The 22,982-nt window shown below is 40.9% G+C and overlaps 1 protein-coding gene across 2 annotated transcripts in view; it reads left to right on the top strand.

The window, feature by feature from the left end:
- Positions 1 to 22,982, top strand: part of GRHL2 (grainyhead like transcription factor 2) — a 189,139-nt gene that overhangs the window by 90,164 nt on the left and 75,993 nt on the right. For both annotated transcript variants that reach the window (XM_017859460.1, XM_017859459.1), the window contains exon 7: positions 2,903 to 3,014. In XM_017859460.1, coding sequence (XP_017714949.1) covers positions 2,903 to 3,014 — 112 coding nt within the window. The remainder of the gene's footprint in view (positions 1 to 2,902; positions 3,015 to 22,982) is intronic.

Here is a 22,982-nt window from a genome sequence, read left to right as displayed (position 1 = left end):
TTATGCTGTTGTGTCCATGGTGCCCAGCCCACCTTATTTTAGTCACAGCTCCCTCCTCCTAACCACTTCAGAACACTTAAGAAAGGAGCACATGGTGTGCCTACAGCGCCACAACTCGGGCACACCCCCCAGTGCAGGTGGGGCACAGGTTCCACACAAGGCTGAGCTCACTGCAGTGAGAAAGTTGTGTGCGCATCAGGAGAATTACTAAGTTCTAACGCTGTAGTCAAGACTGCAGTAGAGAATATGCCATCATAATAATAATAGCAAGAGTCATAAAATAACAATTTATATTTATTATCTTCAAGCGCCAGGTATTGTATTAGGTACCATCTGTCTAGTAACTCATTGAAACTGACAACAACCCTATGAAAAAGGCACTATTGTTTTTATGATATTACAGATAAGGAAACTGGGTGATAAAGTTTCAGAAGCTAGTAACTGGCCAAGGTTACATAGCTAAAAGGCAAGGGAACCAGGATCCACCCCAGGCCATCAGACTCCTGAACCCAACTCTCTTTACCATGAGGTTGCATTGTGTTAAGCAGCATGGAGGGCTGAAGGCAGGCAAATGTTAGCCTGGATATATTTCTCTCTGGATATGTTTCCTATAAATTACATCCTCCCCCTCTCGTATATGAGCATCTGCTAAGAAGACGCTGAATAAATTTGCTTTTTTTTTTAAGCCTTATAAATTCCAAGTGTTAGTATAACTCGTATACACCCTCTTAACACCATTATCATCAACCTGGAAAAAATGGTGGGTGGTTAGTATTCTAAGGTCACGACAAGAGTTTGGAGTACAGGGACTTTCCCAAGAATTCTACTTTGCTGCAATCATGAAAATAATTTAATAAGAAAATTTTATTTCTTTATGTTCCATTTTGGCTGAAATGAAGAGTCTCCCCTTTTTTGTAAGGACTTCAACCTCCACCCTTGGAGACTAAGTTGGCACCTCTCAGAGTGGCTCTTTCTTAACTCCCCAGCTCTGGGGCAGGAAGGAGAAATGTGTTTGTAACCTACCAGCATTTATTTCTGAGAACAGTGTTTCATTCCAAGTCAAAGCGTGTAGGGCGTGGTAACAACAGTTTCAAACTGCTTTTTTCTTTATCATTGAAGAAATAAATTTCCATACCAAGAATATGCCATTATTTATGCTAATTTAGACACTTGCCAGAAAAAATATTACTTTAAATGTTATTGTTATTTTGAGACAGAAATAAATACCAGGAAGCCACGCAGTAAGCTTTTACACATAAATGGAAAAGTTTGAGGCGTGGCAGAGGGTAGAATGAAAAGCTGGCTGAGCTCATAGTTGCGCCAGCACAGAGAATGGTTTTTCTTTGTTGTCATGTATCCAGTGCCTTTGAAGATCACACTGCTTGTGAATTTGAAACAATATGGATACATATTTCTACACCGTTTTCCTAACAAACATCTGCTTTCTTGTGTAAAAATTGTTTACACATACTTTAGGCAAGAGCCAGATTTCGAAGTGACAGCCAGCCACCAGCATGTATTTACTGTCTATTATTCGTCAGGTGCCAGAGTGAATGGCAGACACTGTTTCTGTCCTTGCTAAGTTTGATGTTAATTGGGAAGACATTGCCATTGGCTGAATAATTGTAAATAAGTAAATGATTACTAATGTGTAAACTGCTACAAAGGAGAAGGTTGTTTTGGTTTTGGTTTTGGTTTTCGAGACAGGGTCTTGCTTTGTCACCCAGGCTAGAGTACAGTGGCATGATCACTACTCATTGAAGCCTCAACCTCCCAGGCTCAAACGGATCCTCCTGTCTCAGCCTCCCAAGTAGCTGGGACTTCAGATGTGCACCACCATGCCTGGCTTTTTATTTTATTTTATTTTATTTTATTTTATTTTATTTTATTTTATTTTATTGCAGAGACAGGGTCTCACTATGTTCCCCAGACTGGTCTTGAATTTCTGGACTCAAGAGATCTTCCCACCTCAGTTTCCCAAAGTGTTGGGATTACAGGCATGAGTTACCCGGCCTAGCCCTAAGAAGTTCTTAAGGAATGAAAGTCCATGAAATATTTTTCTGGAACAGTAGCAAGGTGCCTAAGAAGTGTTTTGGATGTGCAGTGAGAGGAGGAGTATTCCTGATACTGTAATTAAAGGGTTTTATTTGGAAGAGGGTTGTTTTTGGTACTGTCTCCATTTCGTAAGTGACGGTGAATTAATGTGTATTTAGTTTAATGAGGCTGTTTATAATTTAGAACTGAAAAGAGTTTTGAATTCTTATTTCTGCAAGATATAATTAGTTTCTCAAGCTCATTTTTAAAGTACATTCACATTAGATTTAAATAGATATCATAGTTGCTCTTGTGTTTTTCGGTGTATGAAATATCTGTAGTTTAGATCTATGTTCACCAGTACGAATTTGTCTTTTAGCATCTTCCTCATTTCCTTGGTATTTTTCTCATTAATTTTGATATTCCAGCCTGAGGCACTTCATTAGACCACAAACAGATGTTTGCTTCTTTACAAATGGCATCACATTTTATGTTTAAGGAGTAAAAATTTCAAAAGAATGCTTGTTTCCAATGCAAGAAAAAAAATATTTGGGTGGGTTTCTGTTGACCTCACAAAATGATACATTTGCTGATAATTGGTTGATCTGGTTGTTTATAACCTCCTGGTAAAACTGATGTAGGACTCTTTTTTTTTTTTTTTCCTTCATGCTGTTCTTATTTTTCAATCATTTTTTGAGTAGGTCCATTTTATAACAAAACAGACCATACAACCAAGCTTGTCTGGGCTTTTCTAAAGCCAGAAAAGCAACATGACACAAAAACACCTCTGGTAGAACTTCCAGAACTGGAGACTGAGGCAACAGAGGCACTGAACAAAAAGTAAGCTCCACGATTCTCCCCTCTGCAGAGTGTGGTGATGGTGGTCTTCAGTGAAGACAAAAACAGAGATGAACAGCTCAAGTACTGGAAATACTGGCACTCTCGGCAGCATACGGCGAAGCAGAGGGTCCTTGACATTGGTAAGTTGACCTTGACTTCCCTGTATAATCCTCGATAAACTGACATGTTGTCTCGATGCCAAGGGGAGCCCGGCACAGTAATCACAGCTGGAGCCACAGAGCTCTTGTGATGTGCCAGGCACGAGTCTATGTCAGGACATTCAGTGCAGATCAGACTGAGTAACCAAAATCAGGCTAAGCCGAGAGCAAAGCATTTTCTATTCTATGAAAGTCAACTGTGTCTCATAAAATCATAGTCATATATTTAGATTTGCAATGACCATTTCAATTCCTAAAACGTGTTTTCATGGCCTCTCCATTTGAACCTAATAGGCAGTCAGCAGGTCGGATGAACCCTTATCCCTGTGACATAAATAAACTCAAGCTCATGTGACCCTAAAGGCATTTGGCAAAGGTCACGTGACTGCACAGTGAGTTTCTAGTTCCCTGTCCAGTGTTTTTTCCATTTCAACACACTCCTAATGTATGCAATGCTAGGTGGTCAGGCAAGTGAACCGTTTAAAGAAGTGAATCTGCCAGGAGTCTGTATACCCCTAAACATGAGGTCTGTTCTGTACAGACCAGCAGCCCCCTGGATGGCACATCACTCGGGGTTCAGTCTGGAAGGCAACACCCATGCCCAGTAATTCACTGGGCATGAGTTCATTGCCAAGGTTGGCGAGGCTGAAGGCACAATGAGACAACTCAGCTATTACCTGCAGGGCTGGAGAATCAAAGGGAGGAGGAGGTGGGTGTTGGAGGAGCCACCCAGCAGGAGCTGGGACCACAGAGAGAGCTGCTTTCCAATGGGAGATGAAAGCACAGCAGAATCGCTGCCAGAGACATTCTCAATGCCAAGAGGGAGGAGAAGAACTGTCCTGGCTTCTCTCTGCCTCCTGATCTCCTGCCAGTGCCTCCCATTGGCAGAATTTAACTCAGAGTCAGAGGGCACATTAACCCAGAAAGTGCAGTTTGCAGAATCAACCTCTGAGATGCAGAGCAAAGCAGGGGAAGTCAGGGAATAGATCTTAAAGGCTCCAAAATTACTTAAAACAGACAGTAATGTATGTGTTTCCAAATAATTTTAAGACTGTTTCCATAAGCAGTAAGTCATTTCTCATTTGTAGACTTTATTACTCCATTTTGCTGACTAAGATGCTGCAGTCCAAATGAGTGTGGGCTAAGTGAAGGTTCCTATCATGTTGGGTATGAAAAGGTATTACTGAGCCTTGCAAAGGACGATTACTTTGATTTCTTACACACTGCAATGAGGACTTTTCAGATCTTCCATTTCACCCTGGCTAGGACTCCTTGACCACAATGGCAGAGTTTAGTGACTAGGATAGGGTCAGAGACTCACCGTAGAAGATATTGGAACTAGTTACTGGTTTTTCTTACAAAATAGTTAAGCCACTCCTCACCCCTGCATCACACACATACACCTATTGTATTAACTAGTCAAACATATTTGTCGAATAAACAAGGAAACTGGGGCCTAGGAAGGCTCACTGGCCTATATCACATGACTCTCCCTCAGATAATTAGTGCAACAACCGGGATAAGATCTGCCTTCCTGACCTGGGTTGATAAACTAAACCAAGACCTGGTGACTAGGACGGGGGTTGGGGATACTTGCCTTAACCTGTTTAGTTAAATCTGCATAGAGCAGAGGAACAATTTTATTTTATTTAAAAAGTTAGCCTTATAATTATTACCGAAGAAAATGAAAGGAGCAATTAAAGAGAAATATGGAGTGGGTCCAAATAAGGCAAATAATAAAAGCATTTTACTGGTATACCTGTTGATCCAACTTTGATATCGTTACAGGGTTTACTTTTCTGAGACTAGAATGGTTTCTCAGATCTTCAAATCTTCAAATCTTCTCTTCTTTATCATCTCTTGCCTGCCTTCAGACTTTTCTTTCTGTATACACGTGTGTCCCCATAGACACACACATGCTTTGTCTCTGAGATTTGTGACATTTACTTCATGGGTAGCTGGGTTACTTGCTTACAACCTGAGAACAAGGCATTAAATCCATCAGTTAGCTTCAATGAGACATGTATTTTCTGAGCACAGTCTCTACCCCAACTTCAACTTGACATCTGCTCACATAGAGTGAGAAAATATGCAAAAATCTCATTTAATTCATTCTTCTGCTAGATTAAAAAAATCAAATCATGCATTTCTCTGCCAGTGGGTTGTAAACACCATTTCCCATGTAAAGGAGCGCCAATGGTGTCCTGGCACATATGTCTGACTGTTGCACCATCATCTGCTTTAACTCTGGAGTGTGATGTTGAGAAAGTCTCTGAGGTCACCCCTTGTCTCCACTAGGAGTATCATGGAAGGTTATCAGTGCCTGCACAGGGTGAAGGAAGGCAGAGAGTAGGTGGGCCATACATTTACCAATTTTGGTTAGGAACCTACTAATGGCCTAAACAATAAAATAAAAAAAGAAGTATCCGGAATTATTTGATGCATTTCTTTTTCGAAACCTCCGTGAAGCTGGAGGTTAAACTCAGGGCTCAAAAGTCGCAGTTCCCAAATCTCCACCAGCATCTGTGGTCTGCAGATCCAACCAAGTCAGCCAGGCAGTGACCCTGAAGCTGGAGTTAGAGACCAAGATGAGGGCCCCTTAGCTAAAGCAAGGGTTATTATTTTTAAATTGATACATAATAATTATACATACTTATGGAATACCTGTGATATTTTGATACAGGCATACAATATGCAATGATCAAATCAGGGCATTTAGGATATCCATCGTCTCAAGCATTTACCATTTATTTGTGTTCAGAATATCTCAAATCTTCTCTTCTAGCTATTTTGAAATATACAATAAATTATTGCTAACTATAGTCACACAGCTCTGCTGTTGAATGCTGGAACTTATTCCTGCTATCTAACTGTGTTTGTACCCATTAACCAACCTCTCTTCATCCCGCCCTCCCCGTCACTCTTCCCAGCCAGGGTGACCTCAAGGGATCTGCCTGCCTTGGCCTCCCAAAGTGCTGGGATTACAGGCGAGAGCCACTGCACCTGGCCAAAATAACCCATTTTCTTGTTTAAAAGCCGAGATGCTAAGAGGGAAGAATTTTATGCAAGGTCACACATGTGATAAGTGGTATGTAGGTGGGATAGAAACCCAAGAATGCCAACATGTGCACCATTTTTTATTTTTATTTATTTTATTTATTTGTTTACTTACTTATTTATTTTTGAGACGGAATCTCACTCTGTTGCCCAGGCTGGAGTGCAGTGGCACAATCTCTGCTCACTGCAACTCCGACTCCCTGGTTCAAGCGATTCTCCTGCCTCAGCCTCTCGAGTAGCTGGGGCTACAGGCACATGCCACCATACCCAGCTAATTTTTTGTATTTTTAGTAGAGATGGGGTTTCACAGTGTTAGCCAGGATGGTCTCGATTTCCTGACCTCGTGATCTGCCTGTCTCGGCCTCCCAAAGTGCTGGGATTACAGGTATGAGCCACTGCACCCTGCCATTTAAAAAAAAAAAACAATTATTTGAAGCCCTCTCTCCACCATATACCGCCTTTGTATTCCAGCCTCTAGCCAGTTCTTGGCATCCACTAGGCCGTCTACATGGAGAGTGGCTGATTTACAGACGTCCTGATTCTTTGGTCTGTGCCTTCCTCTCCAGATGTGGAGGATGTTTTGCAGTCTGAGTGGTGGACCTCTTGGCTCCTGCTGGTTCTGACACTGGTGGAAGCCAGTTTGATATGTGGTTCTTGTACATTGGGTCATAAACTGTTTGGCAGAAGTTGGGGGCAGGGGAAGAAAACATTAGCAATAAGCTCTAACTTGATATAAGTAAACCAAACAAACCCAGGCCCAAGTGGATTCTGCTGCTTTTCAAAACACATAAGCAAAGTCCTCTAAGTCTCACAAGTTCATTCTTGTGAGCTCCTTGAATAACAACAATTATTCAAGGTCATAAATAAGTTTACATTCTGCAGTCCCAGGAGCATTCCTGTATCAGTTATACCTCCTGTGTGGAATAACCACTTAAATTAAATTTGCAGTTTGATTTCCTCTGAGTGAGAAAGCCCCTTTAAAAGAAGACATGGAGTTAGGAATGGCCCCATATTAGTTAACACCGGTTTCAGGAGAAGCATAGTTATTCCACATTCATTCTGCAAAAGTTTACTGAATACCTACTATGTGCCAGACCCTTTGTTAGGCACTGGCAACACAAATATAATTAAGGCAGAGCCCTGTACTCAAACTGCTCAAGACTAGGGGCAAGAAGATGACTAGCTGAGATACCACGTGGTAAGTGGCAGCATAGAAAAGCGCTTCCCAGAGAAGTTTCTGAGACTCATCTGAAAGGATAACTAGGGCATGCAAGGTCAAAAAGGTAGGGAAGGGTGCTGCAAGTTGTGCAATAGCACATTCATAGGTACGGTAATCAAGACAAACAAAAGTGGGACTGAGGCCGGGTGTGGTGGCTCACGCCTCTAATCCCAGCACTTTGGGAGGCCGTGGTGGCCAGATCACCTGAGGCGAAAAGTTCCAGACCAGCCTGGCCCACATGGTAAAACCCCATCTCTACTAAAAATACAAAAATTAGCCAGGCATGGTGAAACCCCATCTCTACTAAAAATACAAAAATTGGCTGGGCATGGTGGCAGGCACCTACAATCCCAGTTACTCAGGAGACTGAGGCAGAAGAATCCCTTGAATCCAAGAGTAGAGGTTGCAGTGAGCCCAGATCACACCACTGCACTCCACCCTGGGCAACAGAGCAAGACTCTGTTTCCAAAAAAAAAAAAAAAAAAAGGGACTGACAAATTATTTAATAAAGTCTGATAACACTATTAGCCAAGGTGGGAAGGGTGAATACTCTCATACATGCTAGTGAGACTGCTAGTTGATTTGACCCATGCAGAGAGTAGGGTGAAGGAAGAAAGTACATGGGGCTGTGGAAAGGCTTACATTTTTTAAGGGGATCTTAGAATGGCAGGGAGATGAAGCATAGATGGAATTTTCTGGTCTCAAACTCTAAAAGAAACCCTGGTTAAGCTGTTTTTATGTGTCACAGGCTGAAGCCCTGGGTCCCCAATGGAGGCTGACTGAGCCCAGGGAGGATTCTAGGGGTCCACAGACCCAGAAGGCTCTGAGTGTTAGAGGTTCATTGATTCTTGACACCTCAGTCCTGGTGGCAAACCTCAGAGCTGCGGGTAGAATGTTAGGAAATGCTATTTGAGTTCTTTTGCGATCACCCACCTCACCGTGTTTGCAGATGAACGTCACTAAGCCAGAAGTGGAGCTCAGAGTTTCTTGCTCTTTGTTGCTTTAACAGTATCTTGGCTCTACAAAGTCTTGTTTGACAGTTTTGTTGGGGAGATATTCAAGTGTGTGTGTGTGTGTGTGTGTGTGTATTTATACTTTTTTATACTGAGGTTTAACATGAATATCTTGTTTAGCCATGTTTTTCTGTTGTTGAATGAAGAAGATTTTAGAGATCCAAGATGTGTAAGAGAGGGTAATAATAGAAATTATACCTGCAAATTGCCATTCATCCAAGTGGCTGTGTTACATTTGCACATCAGTCCTCCCAGAACTTTAATAAGGACAGACAGTAGAGAATGTGCAGAAGTAATAGTCAAATAGAATACTGTGATAAAATGAACTTTTTCTGGAATGAGTTGCAGTGCTTGATATTGGAGGCTTTGGATAACCATTGGGGTTTTTTGGCAGGTTTGTAATGGAATATCTGTGTTTTAGGGAGGTAATTCTGAGCCAGCATGTGGGATGGATGCAGTGAGGGATGGACTGGCAATAGAAGACCAGCAATAGCCAGGCGGAAGACTGGGATTGGAGGCATGAATTGCAAAGGGGAAATACAAAATTAACCCAGGACTGAGAGACAAACTGTAGAGCTGATAGAGCCTTGATGACTGATTGGCTGTGGGGGATACAGGGGAAGAAAAAGATTATGAAGAAAAGCGCAGCTTTGCTAAATGGTTGGATGTCCTCCCCAGAGGCAGGGGAGACAGAAGGAGCAGCATGGCCAAGTGTTGGGGGAATGGAGGTTGGCCAGGTACTGAGTTCAGCCAGTGGCGTGTTGATTTTGAGGCACCGTCTACACACAGAATAGTCTGGGAGTTTCCCAGGACTTATTTGCACCGTGGAGTTACCCTGTTTTGCACAGTGTGTGAGCCATTTAAAAAATCTTTAAAATGGATCACAAATGAAAACGTTAACTGGACTAGGTATCAATCAAATCTCCTCAAATAGTGGATAATTTCAAAACCACGTTCTCTGGAAGGCATATTTTTCTATTTGTTACCTTTCAAACAGGGAAGGGAAATTAGAAGAGGAGGTTCAACAACCAACATTAACTTCAGAGAGTGAAAGCCAGAAGCTACAACAGTTAATTGGTAGCACATTCATATATAACTTCTCCCTACGGAAGAGAACTAAGAATTCCTTTACTACTTTCTGGTGCAGATGTTCCAAAATAATGCATGTAACAGTTCTTGTGCTTTCAGAATGGGCAGTACAGGTTGTGATGTAATGAGCCTGATTCCATAAACACATCCAAATAAACATCATTACTTTATAGTCACATCCAGTGTAAGCATTATTGATACAAGGTTGTAGTTAATTGTGAAATAAACTGTATGCCCTTTTTTCAATGTCTGTCTTTAATGTTGGTTTGCAGTAATCTTTCCTGTATCAGGATTTATTAGTTACATTGTTAATATTAATCCTGTAGATTTCCATGGTAATTAGCAGGCAATTAGAGTACAATTTCAGTTATTAGCATGTGATTATAGGATTTTCGTCTGTGTCCTAATACAAATCTATTTCTTGAGAGTTAGTGTTTAAATTGCATTCTGTTGAAAGTAGTTTTATAATAAGGTCACGCTTTTTTGAAAACTTAAGCTTTCAAAATGAAATGAAAACATTTCTTCACTTTTGATTCTCCATAGTTCTCTTTAAGGGTAAAGGAAGCCTCTCAAAAGACTCTTGATCACAGACTTTAGTTGACCTCTGTGAATGATTCAGCATGGCTGTCCTGTTAAGGTCTAGAAGCTCTTTTTAATCCGGAGTCATGCTCCACTTTCAAACAGGAATCATAATTAAAACTAAAGGACAGTTTTATTTTAACTGTTAAACAAAATAAAGAGTTTTTTTCTTTGAGTTTTTTAGAGGAAGCTGGCTTTGGATGTGCCCTATAAGCATGCTTTCTCAGTTTTTATAGCCAGTCCTGGGCTTGGCTACTGTGAGAGCTATGCAGAAAAGTGGGAGGTTGGAGATTTAAGGTGGTGTGTGGGAAGAGGTGATGTCCAATTGTTGGGAGGTCAGGTAGCCAGGTGGCTAGGTGGTCAGGTGGTAAGGTGATCAAGTGGCCAGGTAGCCAGGTGGTCAGGTGGCTAGGTGGTCAGGTAGCCAGGTGGTCAGGTAGCTAGGTGGCCAGGCAGACCGGTGGTCAGGTGGCCAGATAGCCAGGTGGTCAGGTAGCCAAGTGTCCAGGTGGCCAGGTGGCCAGGTAGTGTGAATTTGTGGCCCCAACAGGCCTGGGAGGCAAGGGCACCAGCAACTCCCAACTCTCTTCAGCAAGGCTTCCCACCATCCCATCTAGTTTAGTTCTCTGGCTCTCTGGAGGGCTGTCCTTTTCCCCAAATTATACAGATTTGCTGTCTCCCTACAGTCTGGAAAATGTAGGTCTTCCCTCCCTTAAAAATAACTCAAGTAAATAGAATTTCATTTTTTGATGTTTTTCTAGGCTGTTTCCATACTTCTGAATAGATATGAAAAATAAATTTGGTTACAAACCTAACCAAACCTCTTGAGAGCTCCCAAATTAAAAAAAACAAAATCCAAGGGCTGGTGAGAATTCAGGCTGTAGTTAGAGCTCAGTCAGAAGAGCAAGCTCCATCCTCACGTCCTCCCCAGGACCAGATGCGAGGGGGACTCTGGGGTGTGGGCCAGCAACGGCCTCACTTGCAGCTCCAGATCCTTCTCTGTTGCATCTGCCCTTGCTGTTATCACGAGTTCATGTGCAGTGTAAGACATGCTCTGTTTTCTAGAGACGTGCTAAAGCTGCAGTTACGGAAAACTCCTTTTCATCTCAACCTTGATTAGAAACATTTCTGTGATAAAAGTGCGGTAGGCTGTGAAGGTTAATTAACTTAAAACACTGTAAATGCAAGTGTTCTCTAAAGTTTAATATTTGTTTAGGCAGAAAATAATTTTCGATCATAATTGAGCCACTGTGGGTTTTCACTTACTGGATAACTGTCTCAGGATGAATCCTGGAAACTGATTCTCTTGAGGCCAGCATCTCTGGGGAAAATCCCTTCTGCTGTGTGTGTGATAGGGGTGGTCCTCGGGCTCCCTCTGGTTCCCTCCAGGGAAGGCTCAGGATCCTATCCCCAGCTCCAGCCCCTGATCCCTGCGGACTCCCTTTCAAGCTATTGCTGGGCTCTCCTCTTTCCTTCCACCCATGTTTCTTAAAAGAGGAGCCTGTGCTTCCTGCCCGACATCTTAAACTATCACTCATTTCTCAATCTAGCATAATCTGTCTTTTATTAATATTTTGAAATGACAGATTTCTTTTCACCCTTCACTATGTTTTCCTACTTATTTCCAACCTCTTATTTGACCCTTCTCTGGGGTTCTCCTTGCCTAGAATAGCCCTCCCTCACTTCTTCACCTGGAAGACATCTCACACCTTGAGACCTTTTTCCCCTAAGATTTTCCTAATCTTCCCAGGTAAAGTCAGCTGCTCCCACTGTGGGCTTTGCTTTAGATCTAAACAATAGGACTTGGCAGGGTTTCACTTGGTTCATTCATTCATTCATTTATTCATCCTACTAGACGCTGAACTCTTTGAGTGAAGAGAGGAGTTTTTTAACCTTAAATCTTTGTATGCTTAGCAGCTGGTACAGAACCTGGCAGAGAACAGATGCTTAACCAATGTTGCATAATCGATGAGCACACTGCCATGTGTGGTTTTGTGCATCTAGGTGACAGTGACAGTAAGCAGGCATGTGCCTGGCTCGCTGAGAAATCTGACTGGGGTTGGACTCTCCTCTTTCATGCTGAAAGAATCATTTTGGTAGTATTTTCTGATACTAGAAGACTATGCCTTTAGTACTTCCATTTCTTATATTTAAATATATTTTATTGTGCTATAAACATTTTGATACCAAACTTCAATACCTCTGAGACTTAATTGCTAGCCTACAAACATGATATATATATATACTCATAAACAAGGATAAATGTCTCCTTTTAAACTTAACTAGAAATTATTCCTGTTTTCCTGAAACCAACGTGGAAAATTGTTGAAAGGCAAACTTTTTTTTTTTAAAAAAGTAGCTAGATGTGTAATTAAAACTTACAACAAATGTGTCCCTCCATCATTTTTCTTCGCTGCTCCTCGGAACTCAGTTTTTCTGGTTCCAGCATATTATCGTTTAATAAGCCTTTTCTGATATTTCTCCTACTCCTGGAAATGTTAAAGCTATGAGTGGTTAACCAGAAGGAATGTTACAGAGAAGATAAAAGCAGACAATACTTGAAGAGCCCTCTGAGGGTCTGTGTTAATGACAGGGTAAAGCTGTCCTATAGAGATACTGGTTTAGATGATGAGATTTCAAAATCAAAACACACACACATACTCACACGCACAGATAACTGAAACCACTGATAGACCTATTGTGTTTAGTACCATACAATGCTATATTTCCTGTCATTTTTTATACACATTTACTAGACATTGAGTTGTTTTTCCCCTAACTGATGGGACTTTTGTTATATCCATAGTTGTAACATCATTCTTTCATCTCCAGCATGGAATTTATACTTTTGATTTCATGTTGTTTGTTTGGAACCTCGTTTTCTTTTTTCAGATGTGCATTTAAGGAAACTTCAAGCACTCTCATAGTATTATAGTTTTCAGTATTATTGGATTGGCTTAAAAATGACATACACACACACAAAAAATCCTAGAGATACAATTAGATAGTTCATAAGACTCATATGTTTCATGAGCAAAACTACAGAGCTGGTCTATTCAGCCACCCTCTAGCATTTGCTAGAAGTTTCTGCCCCTGTGGCCTTCAATAGAAACAAATGTATGTCTTTGTAACATCCACAAATGTGAAATTAGGCAAATTTAAAGTTTTTCTTCCTTGTTTACAAAACCTGAAACTTGCCAAGTTTTTTCAAAATTAAATTAAACTCTTTGAGGTTGTAGAAGCCAAAATAAGGTAAAGCTAATCTGAAGAAAACTCTTTGAACAGGCTTCAGGAATGTGGACCACCACTAGTTTCTCTGCTTTTGAAAAGACATGTGTTGAAATAATTGAGTGCTTAATAAATGAGAGTCTCGTCATTGTTCAACAATCCTGTGCTATAGGTGCCGTAGTGCCTCCATTTCACAGATAAGGCAGCCAGCTTAGTGAGGTCATGTAGTTCTCCAAAGGTTGCTGTGGACTCAAGTCCACTCACACCCACCATCTGGGGTCAGCATTACAACAGTAAACTGTAATAGCAACAGCAGTTTCCCTCCTTAGGAGAATTCAAATTCCTATTTTGACATAATATCAAAATCTCTAACAATTTCAGCATTGATGAAAAATAAGTAAAAGTACACAGGACCAGCAACGTGAGTCATTCAAGTAGCAGTTAATGCAGAAATCATTCCTGCAACAAACTAGAATAGTCCATGAGCCACTTCCCACTGGCTTAACACAGGTAAGAGGTTTACCTTCCTAAGTCACTTAACTCATTCTGTGTCTGTGACTTGGGCAGTCAGGGGTAAGTGGGAAGCTTGATAATGAACATTTATCTTACTATATTTTGAGTTGCTCAAGTAATTGGGCTTGTAGTTTAAATTTAGTGAAAGATAATCCACTTGAAGATTTGTAGTCTTTGTTCTGCACTACCAATTACCAATTAAAAGTTGGAAAAAAGTTATTTCTAGTGTTTGAATCTATTCAGTCTGCAACTCTGAAGTACAACTATAAGTGTTTGAAAATTTTTTCTCACACTGAGGGTTGTTAGACACTAGAATGAGGCTGTGGAATCTTATAGAACAGACGTTCTTGAGACGCTTGCCAATAATATAAAATGCCACCATTTCAGAAAGAGTTCAGTTTCATTTTATAAATTAGAGTTGGTGTAACCAAGTGTTATAGTTTCTGGAGATATCATCTGGGGCGGGAAAAGATTAGAGAGCTTTGTGGGAGAAGGGGCCCTGTTTGCTGGGATGATTACTGCTGATTAACCACTTTGGGCAGTAACTTCTAATCCTACATGCCTATAACTTCTTGTCCCCTCATGTACTTTCAAGAGTGTCAGTATATTAGACAGCAGCATGAAGAATAGAAAACCGGCATATGCTTGAGTAGTTCATGCAGTGTTACAAGCCTCTTACTTACCAAAGCACAGTGTGCATTTTCATTCATTCAGAAAACTGTCAGAAACTGCCAGGTACTTTTGTGTGATTTACAAATTAAATTTGTGGACAGAGATAAAATGGTTATAGTTAAATCTCCCTGAGCCACATGGACTAATGAAAGGAGCTGAATGTTAAGCCTGTCTGAGTTACTAAATCTGGAGCTATGTGCTGTGGTGCAAACATGGGCACACGTGCATGTGTATTTATGTGTGTCTACGTACAGGATATGACCTATTGTCAGTTTGAAATCAAGTTTGCTAGTCAAGACCAACATTCCTTTTTTTTTTTTTTTTTTTTTTTGAGATGGAGTTTCCCTCTGTCGCCCAGGCTGGAGTGCAGTGGCGCGATCTCAGCTCACTGCAAGCTCCGCCTCCCGGGTTTACGCCATTCTCCTGCCTCAGCCTCCCGAGTAGCTGGGACGACAGACGCCCGCCACCTCGCCCGGCTAGTTTTTTGTGTTTTTTTAGTAGAGACGGGGTTTCACCGTGTTGGCCAAGATGGTCTCCATCTCCTGACCTCGTGATCCACCCATCTCGGCCTCCCAAAGTGCTGGGATTACAGGCTTGAGCCACCGCGCCCGGCCCAAGACCAACATTCTTAAAAAATGAAATCATATAGAATAAAAAATACTAGCATACACAGAACATAGTAATGGGTTACAATGTAAAATGTTCATACTCTGTGCTTCTGGTCAGTACAACTTGAAAGCTATAACATTGTCTGTATAATTCCTTCTCCACAAACAGGAGGGTGAATCAAACCCAAGTAAAATATTAGATGTAGCCTAAAAGGAAAGTTCTAAGAAACACAAATGTTATCTGTGAGGGTATTATACTAAGCCATAGAGAGTAAATAGTAACGATATTATTAATAATTATGCCTTTAATAATATATTAATAGAGGAGTCACTCTATGCTGGTCCCATATGTTTCCATAATTTCAGCTGTAATTGCCCTGGATTTTGTGTGGAAAGGTGCTCATTTGGCTGTGTAGCAGAGAAGTCAAAGGCCTCTGGCATGTATGTAGATGAATTTCATAAGTTCTAATCCCAGCTTCGCCCCTTACAAACTGACTGTGGGGGATGGGGGAGTACTTACATGCTTACCTGTTTCCTATCCTATGACGTAGGAATAATAACAATAAAAAGCTACCAAGCAAAGCTGTCTGAGGTAATACTTGTGAAATATATATGTTTAGCACAGGGCTCTCAAAAAATGGTGGCCATTATTATTATTTGCTCATGGGCCAGTATTTCAATGATGGAAATACTTTAGTGCCTCTAAAAATCAGCTCTAGTGTCAACACACTTAAGGAAACCCAGTCAGTTCACCTCTGACTCTGTAAAGCATTATGAAGAAAATAATGAACTCATAAGTGAGTTCTTGTGAGTCATTCAGGTTTTAAGAAGCCACTGCTTTGATTTTGAAAACAGAAAAAAAAATCTCAGAATCTATTTAGACTAGGGTTCATTTATTCTGCCTGTTTCAAGTCAGAGCAAATGCTCCTGGAATGACCCTCTCCTGTTTCCTGAGTTTGAGCCGATCCTATTGGACACTGCAGACAGGGAGAAGTGGATGTTTGAGGACAGGTGGGAGGTGCAAAGTGGAGACCAGTATTGGTCCCACCTTCCACTGTAAGACTAGCAGGGCCCAGTTCTCTTAGCTATTGTCTCTATTTTGTAGAGGAGGAAATTTCAAGTTCAGAGAAGTTGAGTTAACTCACCGGAGGTCTCAGGGCTTGGTGGGAAGAAGGATGGAAAATTAAATTCAGGTCTGTGTCTCCACCACCATGTCCTTTCTCTTTATGCCTCGATTGCCACCCTGTAAATAGACTTATAAGCATCAGGACCCCAAATATATAAACTATGTCGAGCTCTCAGCTTTCGTTAAAAGCATCTTATTAGGCCGTGGTATATGTACCTTGAGTCAGCAATCGTGCCCAGAGCCATTTTCAGCATTCCAGCTTCATTATTTCACTAGTCCAGACAGAATCCGCACCTTTCAGAAGAGAAGCAATCTTTATATTAATTATGCCACTCCTTTTAATCTCCAACAATATATACAAAAATAATTAGAAGGGGTAGTTATAATTTACCCAGCGTGTGAAGCTTAATTAAGGTGGAGGAATTAACACTGCCTTTGACGGGATTTCCAGAATCACACTTGCACCTACGATCAGTCTGAAGAAAGCTCAGCCTCCAGAAGTCTGAATTTAAAAACCTATTAACAGGCCAGTGATTATATGCAAAAGATAAAAAGTAGAAAAGATAACAAAAAGATTCACCATAACAATTCAACTAGAATTGGATCCCAGAATTTCTGTGCCAAATATAACTTGCCAGAAACACAAACACAAAGCATTGCACTTTCACACATCCTCAGCAGCCCTTTGCTGAAGCACTGCAAAGTTTATCATCATTTCCCCAACACAGACACTTCTTGTTTTCTTAGAAAGGCTAACTTTGGAATTTTTCTTTCAGTCTTCACAGTGCTTGCAGTATATGGAGATACTTTCTTGTTTGTCTCCTCTCTACTGAAGCACCCCAACCTTGTCCTTGTCAAGGAATTTGCAATGATCCCAAAATGTCCAGTCTCTTTGCCTCATCAAGCTTACACTCCTTTAGTGCTTCCCAACAAACTAGTAGCCATTGTAGGACATACTGTGATCCCAATATCTGCTGACAATGTATTGTTGAATTTGCAAGACGAATATGGGCAGTGGTTAAAAGTGTGGCCTTTGGCATCAAGCAGACCCGGATTCAAATCTCAGCTTGGCTTGTTACCAGCTACATTATTTTCCACAAACAGCTTCACTTCTCTGTGGGAGGAAGATGCTGATTCCTGCTTCATAGAGTGGTTGCCAGGATTAGCAGAGGTGATAAAAGCTTCACATAGGCTTGGCACGAGCTTGTAAGTTCTCTGTGGCAGGTATTATCCTAAGAGCATTTGCATTTTAATGCCAGGAGATGACAGTGTCTTTATCCAAAGGATGGAGTGTTTTAGGATGAGCTTCCAGGCATAAGAATAAGAAGACATCCTGAAGCAGGTGGTGCTTGAATCTTACTGTGCAGGTAACTGCCTGTCCTCCCATATTGATATTTAGTCCTCCTAAGAAGGGAAATCTGAGAAGCGAAGAGGAACTCTCACATGGACTTCATTGATAGTTGACATAGGACCTTAATGACAGATATAGCACTTTTTTTGTTTGTTTTTTTTTGAGACAGAGTCTTGCTCTGTCACCAGGCTGGAGTACAATGGCACAATCTAGGCTCACTGCAGCCTCTGTCTCCCGGGTTCAAGCAATTCTCCTGCCTCAGCCTCCTGAGTAACTGGGATTACAGGTGCGCACCACCGCACCTGGCTAATTTTTGTATTTTCAGCAGAGACAGGGTTTCACCACGTTGGTCAGGCTGGTCTCAAACTCCTGACCTCGTAATCCGCCCGCCTTGGCCTCCCAAGTTGCTGGGATTACAGGCGCGAGCCACCATGCCTGGCCAAATATAGCACTTTCTAATACTGTGTGGAATGAACCAAATGCACCAAAATAATCCAATAATGAAATTGCTCCTTTTAATTATTTTGGTATTTCCATTTTCCATAGAACAGTATTAAGTGTGGTCCCCAGACCAGCCACATCAGCTCTACCTGAGAGCTTGCTAGAAATGCAAATTCTTGGCCACATTCTAGACCTATGGAATTGGAATCTCTGAGAGTGGACAGAGAATCTGCATTTTACCAAAGCCCTCCAGGTAATTCAGGTGCCCTGCAACATTTGAGAAACACCGTTATAGAATATCCACTCAAGCCTGTCAGCCATGGGAATTTGGAAACACTTGTTCTGCTTTGGGAGGATCCTAGCAGGTCCCTAGAGAATTTCCGTGTGTTCCCATACACTTCACTCTGAGATTCCAAGGACACACACAGCCTTAGAGAGGACCCTAAACATTGTGGCTGTATCACTGGCAGCATATGACATTAACAATGAGATCAAGTTCACTCTTATTTTATTAGAAAGACTCCCATTTTTTTCTCCCCATGGTTTTATTCTTTTTGTTGTTGTTGTTGTTGAGATGGAGTCTCTGTTGCCCAAGCTGGAGTGCAATTGGCGTGACCTCAGCTCACTGCAACCTGCGCCTCCCGGGTTCCAGTGATTCTCCTGCCTCAGCCTTTAGAGTAGCTGGGATTACAGGCACCCATCACCACGCCTGGCTAATTTTTGTATTTTAGTAGAGATGGGGTTTCACCATGTTGGCCAGGCTGGTCTTGAACTCCTGACCTCAGGTGATCTGCCTGTCTCAGCCTCCCAAAGTGTTAGGATTATAGGAGTGAGCCACCACGCCCAGCCAGCATAATTTTCTAAAACCTGTTTCAATCAATAATAATATTGTTGCATCTTGCCTGTTTTGGAAAATATTAAGTCATTTTCCTGTTTTTTCACTTATCCTCGCGAGGTAGATGTTAGTATTGTGTTTACAAACTAGTATTTAAAATCTGTAGTTTTTATGTTGCCTTGTCACTTTCTTTAGGGTAAAAAAAAAGTCCATTTGAAATTCAATATGTTCACGATGATGTGTTTTATAATTCGTTTAAAGAGGGATGATTATTTTTTAGCTATGGTAACTATCATTGCAAAAAGAAGCCATTCACTCAGGTCACATGAGTTCTAATCACAGGAAGGAATCCCAGATGTAGGAGGTTGAGAGGGACCCTCGAAAATGATATGTCCTCGTACTAACTCCCAGAACCTGAAAATATGACCTTATTTGGGAAAAAGATGTTTGCAGATTGTGATTAAGGATTTCAAGATGAGATCACTCTGGATTAAGGTGGGCCCTACATCCAATGACAAATCCTTAGAAGAGAAGGGGGAACAGTTCGGGCACGGTGGCTCACACCTGTAATCCCAGTACTTTGGGAGACTGAGGCAGGTGGATCACCTGAGGTCAGGAGTTCAAGACCAGCCTGGCCAACATGGTGAAACCTCATCTCTACTAAAAATGTCAAAAAAAATTAGCCAGGCATGGTGGCAGGTGCCTGTAATCCCAGCTGCTGGGGAGGCTGAAGCAGAAGAATCACTTGAACCCAGGAGGCAGAGACTGCAATGAGCCATTGCATTCCAGCCTGGGCAATAAAAGCAAGAGTCAAAATAAATAAATAAATAAAATAAAGAGAGAGAGAGAGAGAGAGAATGGGGAACAGATGCAGAGACACAGATGAGAAGGCCATGTGAAGACAGAAGCAGAGATTGGAGTGACACACTGCTGGCATGGCACAGCTTGATTTCAAACTCCTGGCCTCTGGAACTGTGAGCAGAAATATTCCTGTTGTTCAAAGCCACCACGTTTATGGTAATTAGTGATGACAGCTCAAGGAAACCGGCACAGCAGCTCATGACTATGCCTTTTCCTGACTGTAGCTGTCAATATTGACAACATTTGGGTTTGAGAAACTTTCTTGAGAAAATAAGTTGAGGAAGGCTCAGCACCAGGTCACTGAGTTTCCATTCCTACCGTGGGCCATAAACTCTTAAGCATACAACACTCACCAAAGGACATTCACCCAGCTTTCAGAAACCGGAGGCACAACTATTAGCATTTTATTTGTCAGACAACTATGCATGTGGAGGAAGTCACATCGGTTTGCATCAGCTGTTTAGTCTCTTGGAAGACTTTGACGGTCATGAAGTGGGAGCAAAGCTATTGTACCACCTGTAGAGACTGAACACAAAGGGTAGAGATGAGCAGACATTTCTTGTATGGTATAAGGCTGGAGAGGAGTACATGACATTAGTCTCTTAGTTATCTTTCTTGTTTAGAATGCCTAAGGATCCGTCCATTTGTTCACTGAACAAACTTATGGAGCACATCCTATAAGTATGATATTAAGCACTGAGAAAGCAGCCGTATTTAAGATAAGTTCCTTGCCCTCATATAACATATACAATTAATGAGAAATGCTGGTGATAAATAGTAAACTAATAAATAAAATACTTGTACATGCCATGAAGGACATATACAAGGTAATGGAACCACCCAATAAAAAGTAGTCTTACTATCCTTTTGCTTTGGGCATAAAAAACAGATTAAGGATAATCGTCTTGTTCATTTATTTATCTATGTACTTTTTTATATTCTGTCTCTGAGACTGAAAGAGCCAAAAGATCAGGGACCTAGTTTTGTTTCTTGCTGTTTCTCAAGCATGATGACACTGCCTGGCACATAGAGGGCTCATAGTAAATATTTCCTCAATACATTTGTTGATTAAGTGAAGGTGATAGAAACTGACAGGGACCTTGAACAAGATTAGAGTATTTTATTTGTATCTATATCGCATTTGTTTTTGAAATTCTTTCCTTATTTGAGCTAATACGCTTTTTATGGAAGACATTTTTTATGTGGAGACGCTATGGGAAATAAAACCTTATAATGTTGTAACTCGAGAGCTAGGATACATGTTTGACCAAATTTTCTTGGTTTGTCTTTATTTCTAGATACAACATTTGCTTTCTTTTTTATAATTCACCTAAAAGCTGCTTATTTTTAAATGTGTATTTAAAACTTCAAAGTTGCGAGACTGTCTTTTAGAATAATTAGCTATAAAGAATCAAGGACTTCAGTTGATCTGAATTCAATGGTCTTCTTTTCTTTTCAAAATTTTAAGAGTTTGGCTGGCCTGCTGGAAGCACAGGTTTATATTTAAAATCATCCCAAGTATAGTCGTATAACCTTGTTCTAAATTTGAAAGATATAAAATTGTTTTTCTTTGCTTTTTGTTTTCTCTTTTAGCTTTAACTATTTATTTCAAAATCGGTAAGAAAACTGAATACCCTAAGGAAAAAATGCACAGAGGACAGAACAGGAAGTGTTGCAATAAATAAATACATTTTTAAAACAAAGAGAAGGGCCGCGTGCCATGGCTCACGCCTGTAATCCCAGCACTTTGGGAGGCCGAGGCGGGTGGATCACGAGGTCAGGAGATCGAGGTCATCCTGGCTAACACGGTGAAACCCCGTCTCTACTAAAAATACAAAAAAGTAGCCAGGCGTGGTGGCAGGTGCCTGTACTCCCAGCCACTCGGGAGGCTGAGGCAGGAGAATCGCTTGAACCCGGGAGGCAGCTCTTGCAGTGAGCCGAGATCGCACCACTGCATTCCAGCCTGGGTGACAGAGTGAGACTCTGTCTCAAAAATAAATAAATAAAAATAAATAAATAAATAAAACAGAGAAAAAAATAAAGACAGAGAGTCAAAAACAAAATGAAAGATGGTTCAACCTCTTTTGCAATCAATAAATTACAAATTAAATTAATGAGTCACCATGTTTTGCATATCAATTTGGAAAGAAATATTTTGAGGAAACAACAACACGTGTGCTGTTGCTGTGAACATCAACTGTTTCAGCTTTTGCAGGAACACTTCGACAACATGAATTAAAAGCCTCACTTTTTTTTCCTTTGACCTGCTATTTTCACTTCTAAGAATATATATTAATGAAATACAATTAAGCATATATGCATTTTTAGCTGTAAAGATAATTAAATAAAACATTACTTGAAATAGAAAAGTATTGGACATCATCTGGCCGAGACAAGCAAAATAAAGTCATGGCACATAATTCAATTTAGTGGTATTTGGCCATTAAAAGTAATTTTACACCAGTTTATTGACATGGGAAGATACTGATGATGTGTTAGGCAAAAATAAGTACATTAAGAAATAACTGTTATAGTATTGTATAATATATTTACATATTTTTGAGAAAGGGAAGCAGAGAGAAAGATAGGAAGGATAAAGTGTACCACAGATCTGTTTATAGTTGGTTATTTGTGGACGAGAAGATTGTGGTTGCTTTTAAATATTTTTCTTATTTGTTCATGATCTCTGACTCTCCTGTGGTGGCCACACATGCTTTTATGTTGAAGTGTGTGCTTTATTTAAAATGTAAACATGTAGTTTGGCTTTAAAATTTCCATGGGGGAAACCACAGAAGCACAGCAAAGGACATTAGTAAGCAGTCTCCGTAAGGAGACACCTGGTTGGCTATCCTGTGTGAGAAGAGATACTTGAACTTAAAAGCGGTAGAAGAAGTGTGAATATATTGTCAGTGGAATGCTGCCTTGTGCTCATCAGATTGGCAATAAAGTAGGGAGAAAGAGGGAAATAGAGTTCTGGTGGGAGGCTGCACTGGCTCATCCATCCTGGAGACTGAGTCTGGAGGGCTGTCCTGAAGAGCACATTTAGGAGCTTTTTATGTGATCAGCCATCAGTTCAGCTCCCAGGAATATGAATTTTTATCACAGAGTTGTCTGTACCAGAGAGCAGAGACAACTGAAGGGTCCATCTCTGGGATGGGGGATAAGTAAACTGTGATCGACAGTCCCTGCAGCCACAGTTAGAAACAGGCATGCAACTAGCAGTAAGGTTAGATCTGAAAAGGTCTATAGTGTGGATTGCCAGATAAAATACAGGGTGCCAGTTAAATTTGAATTTCTTATAAATAATGAATACATTTTGAAGATAAGTATATCCCAAATATTTGCCCAATCTGGCAAC

The sequence above is a fragment of the Rhinopithecus bieti genome, unplaced genomic scaffold (genome assembly GCF_001698545.2).
Source record: "Rhinopithecus bieti isolate Rb0 unplaced genomic scaffold, ASM169854v2 scaffold_47952, whole genome shotgun sequence".
NCBI lineage: Eukaryota > Metazoa > Chordata > Mammalia > Primates > Cercopithecidae > Rhinopithecus > Rhinopithecus bieti.
The sequence above is the reverse complement of the archived record's forward strand: the minus strand, read 5'-3'. Positions and strand labels throughout refer to the sequence as shown.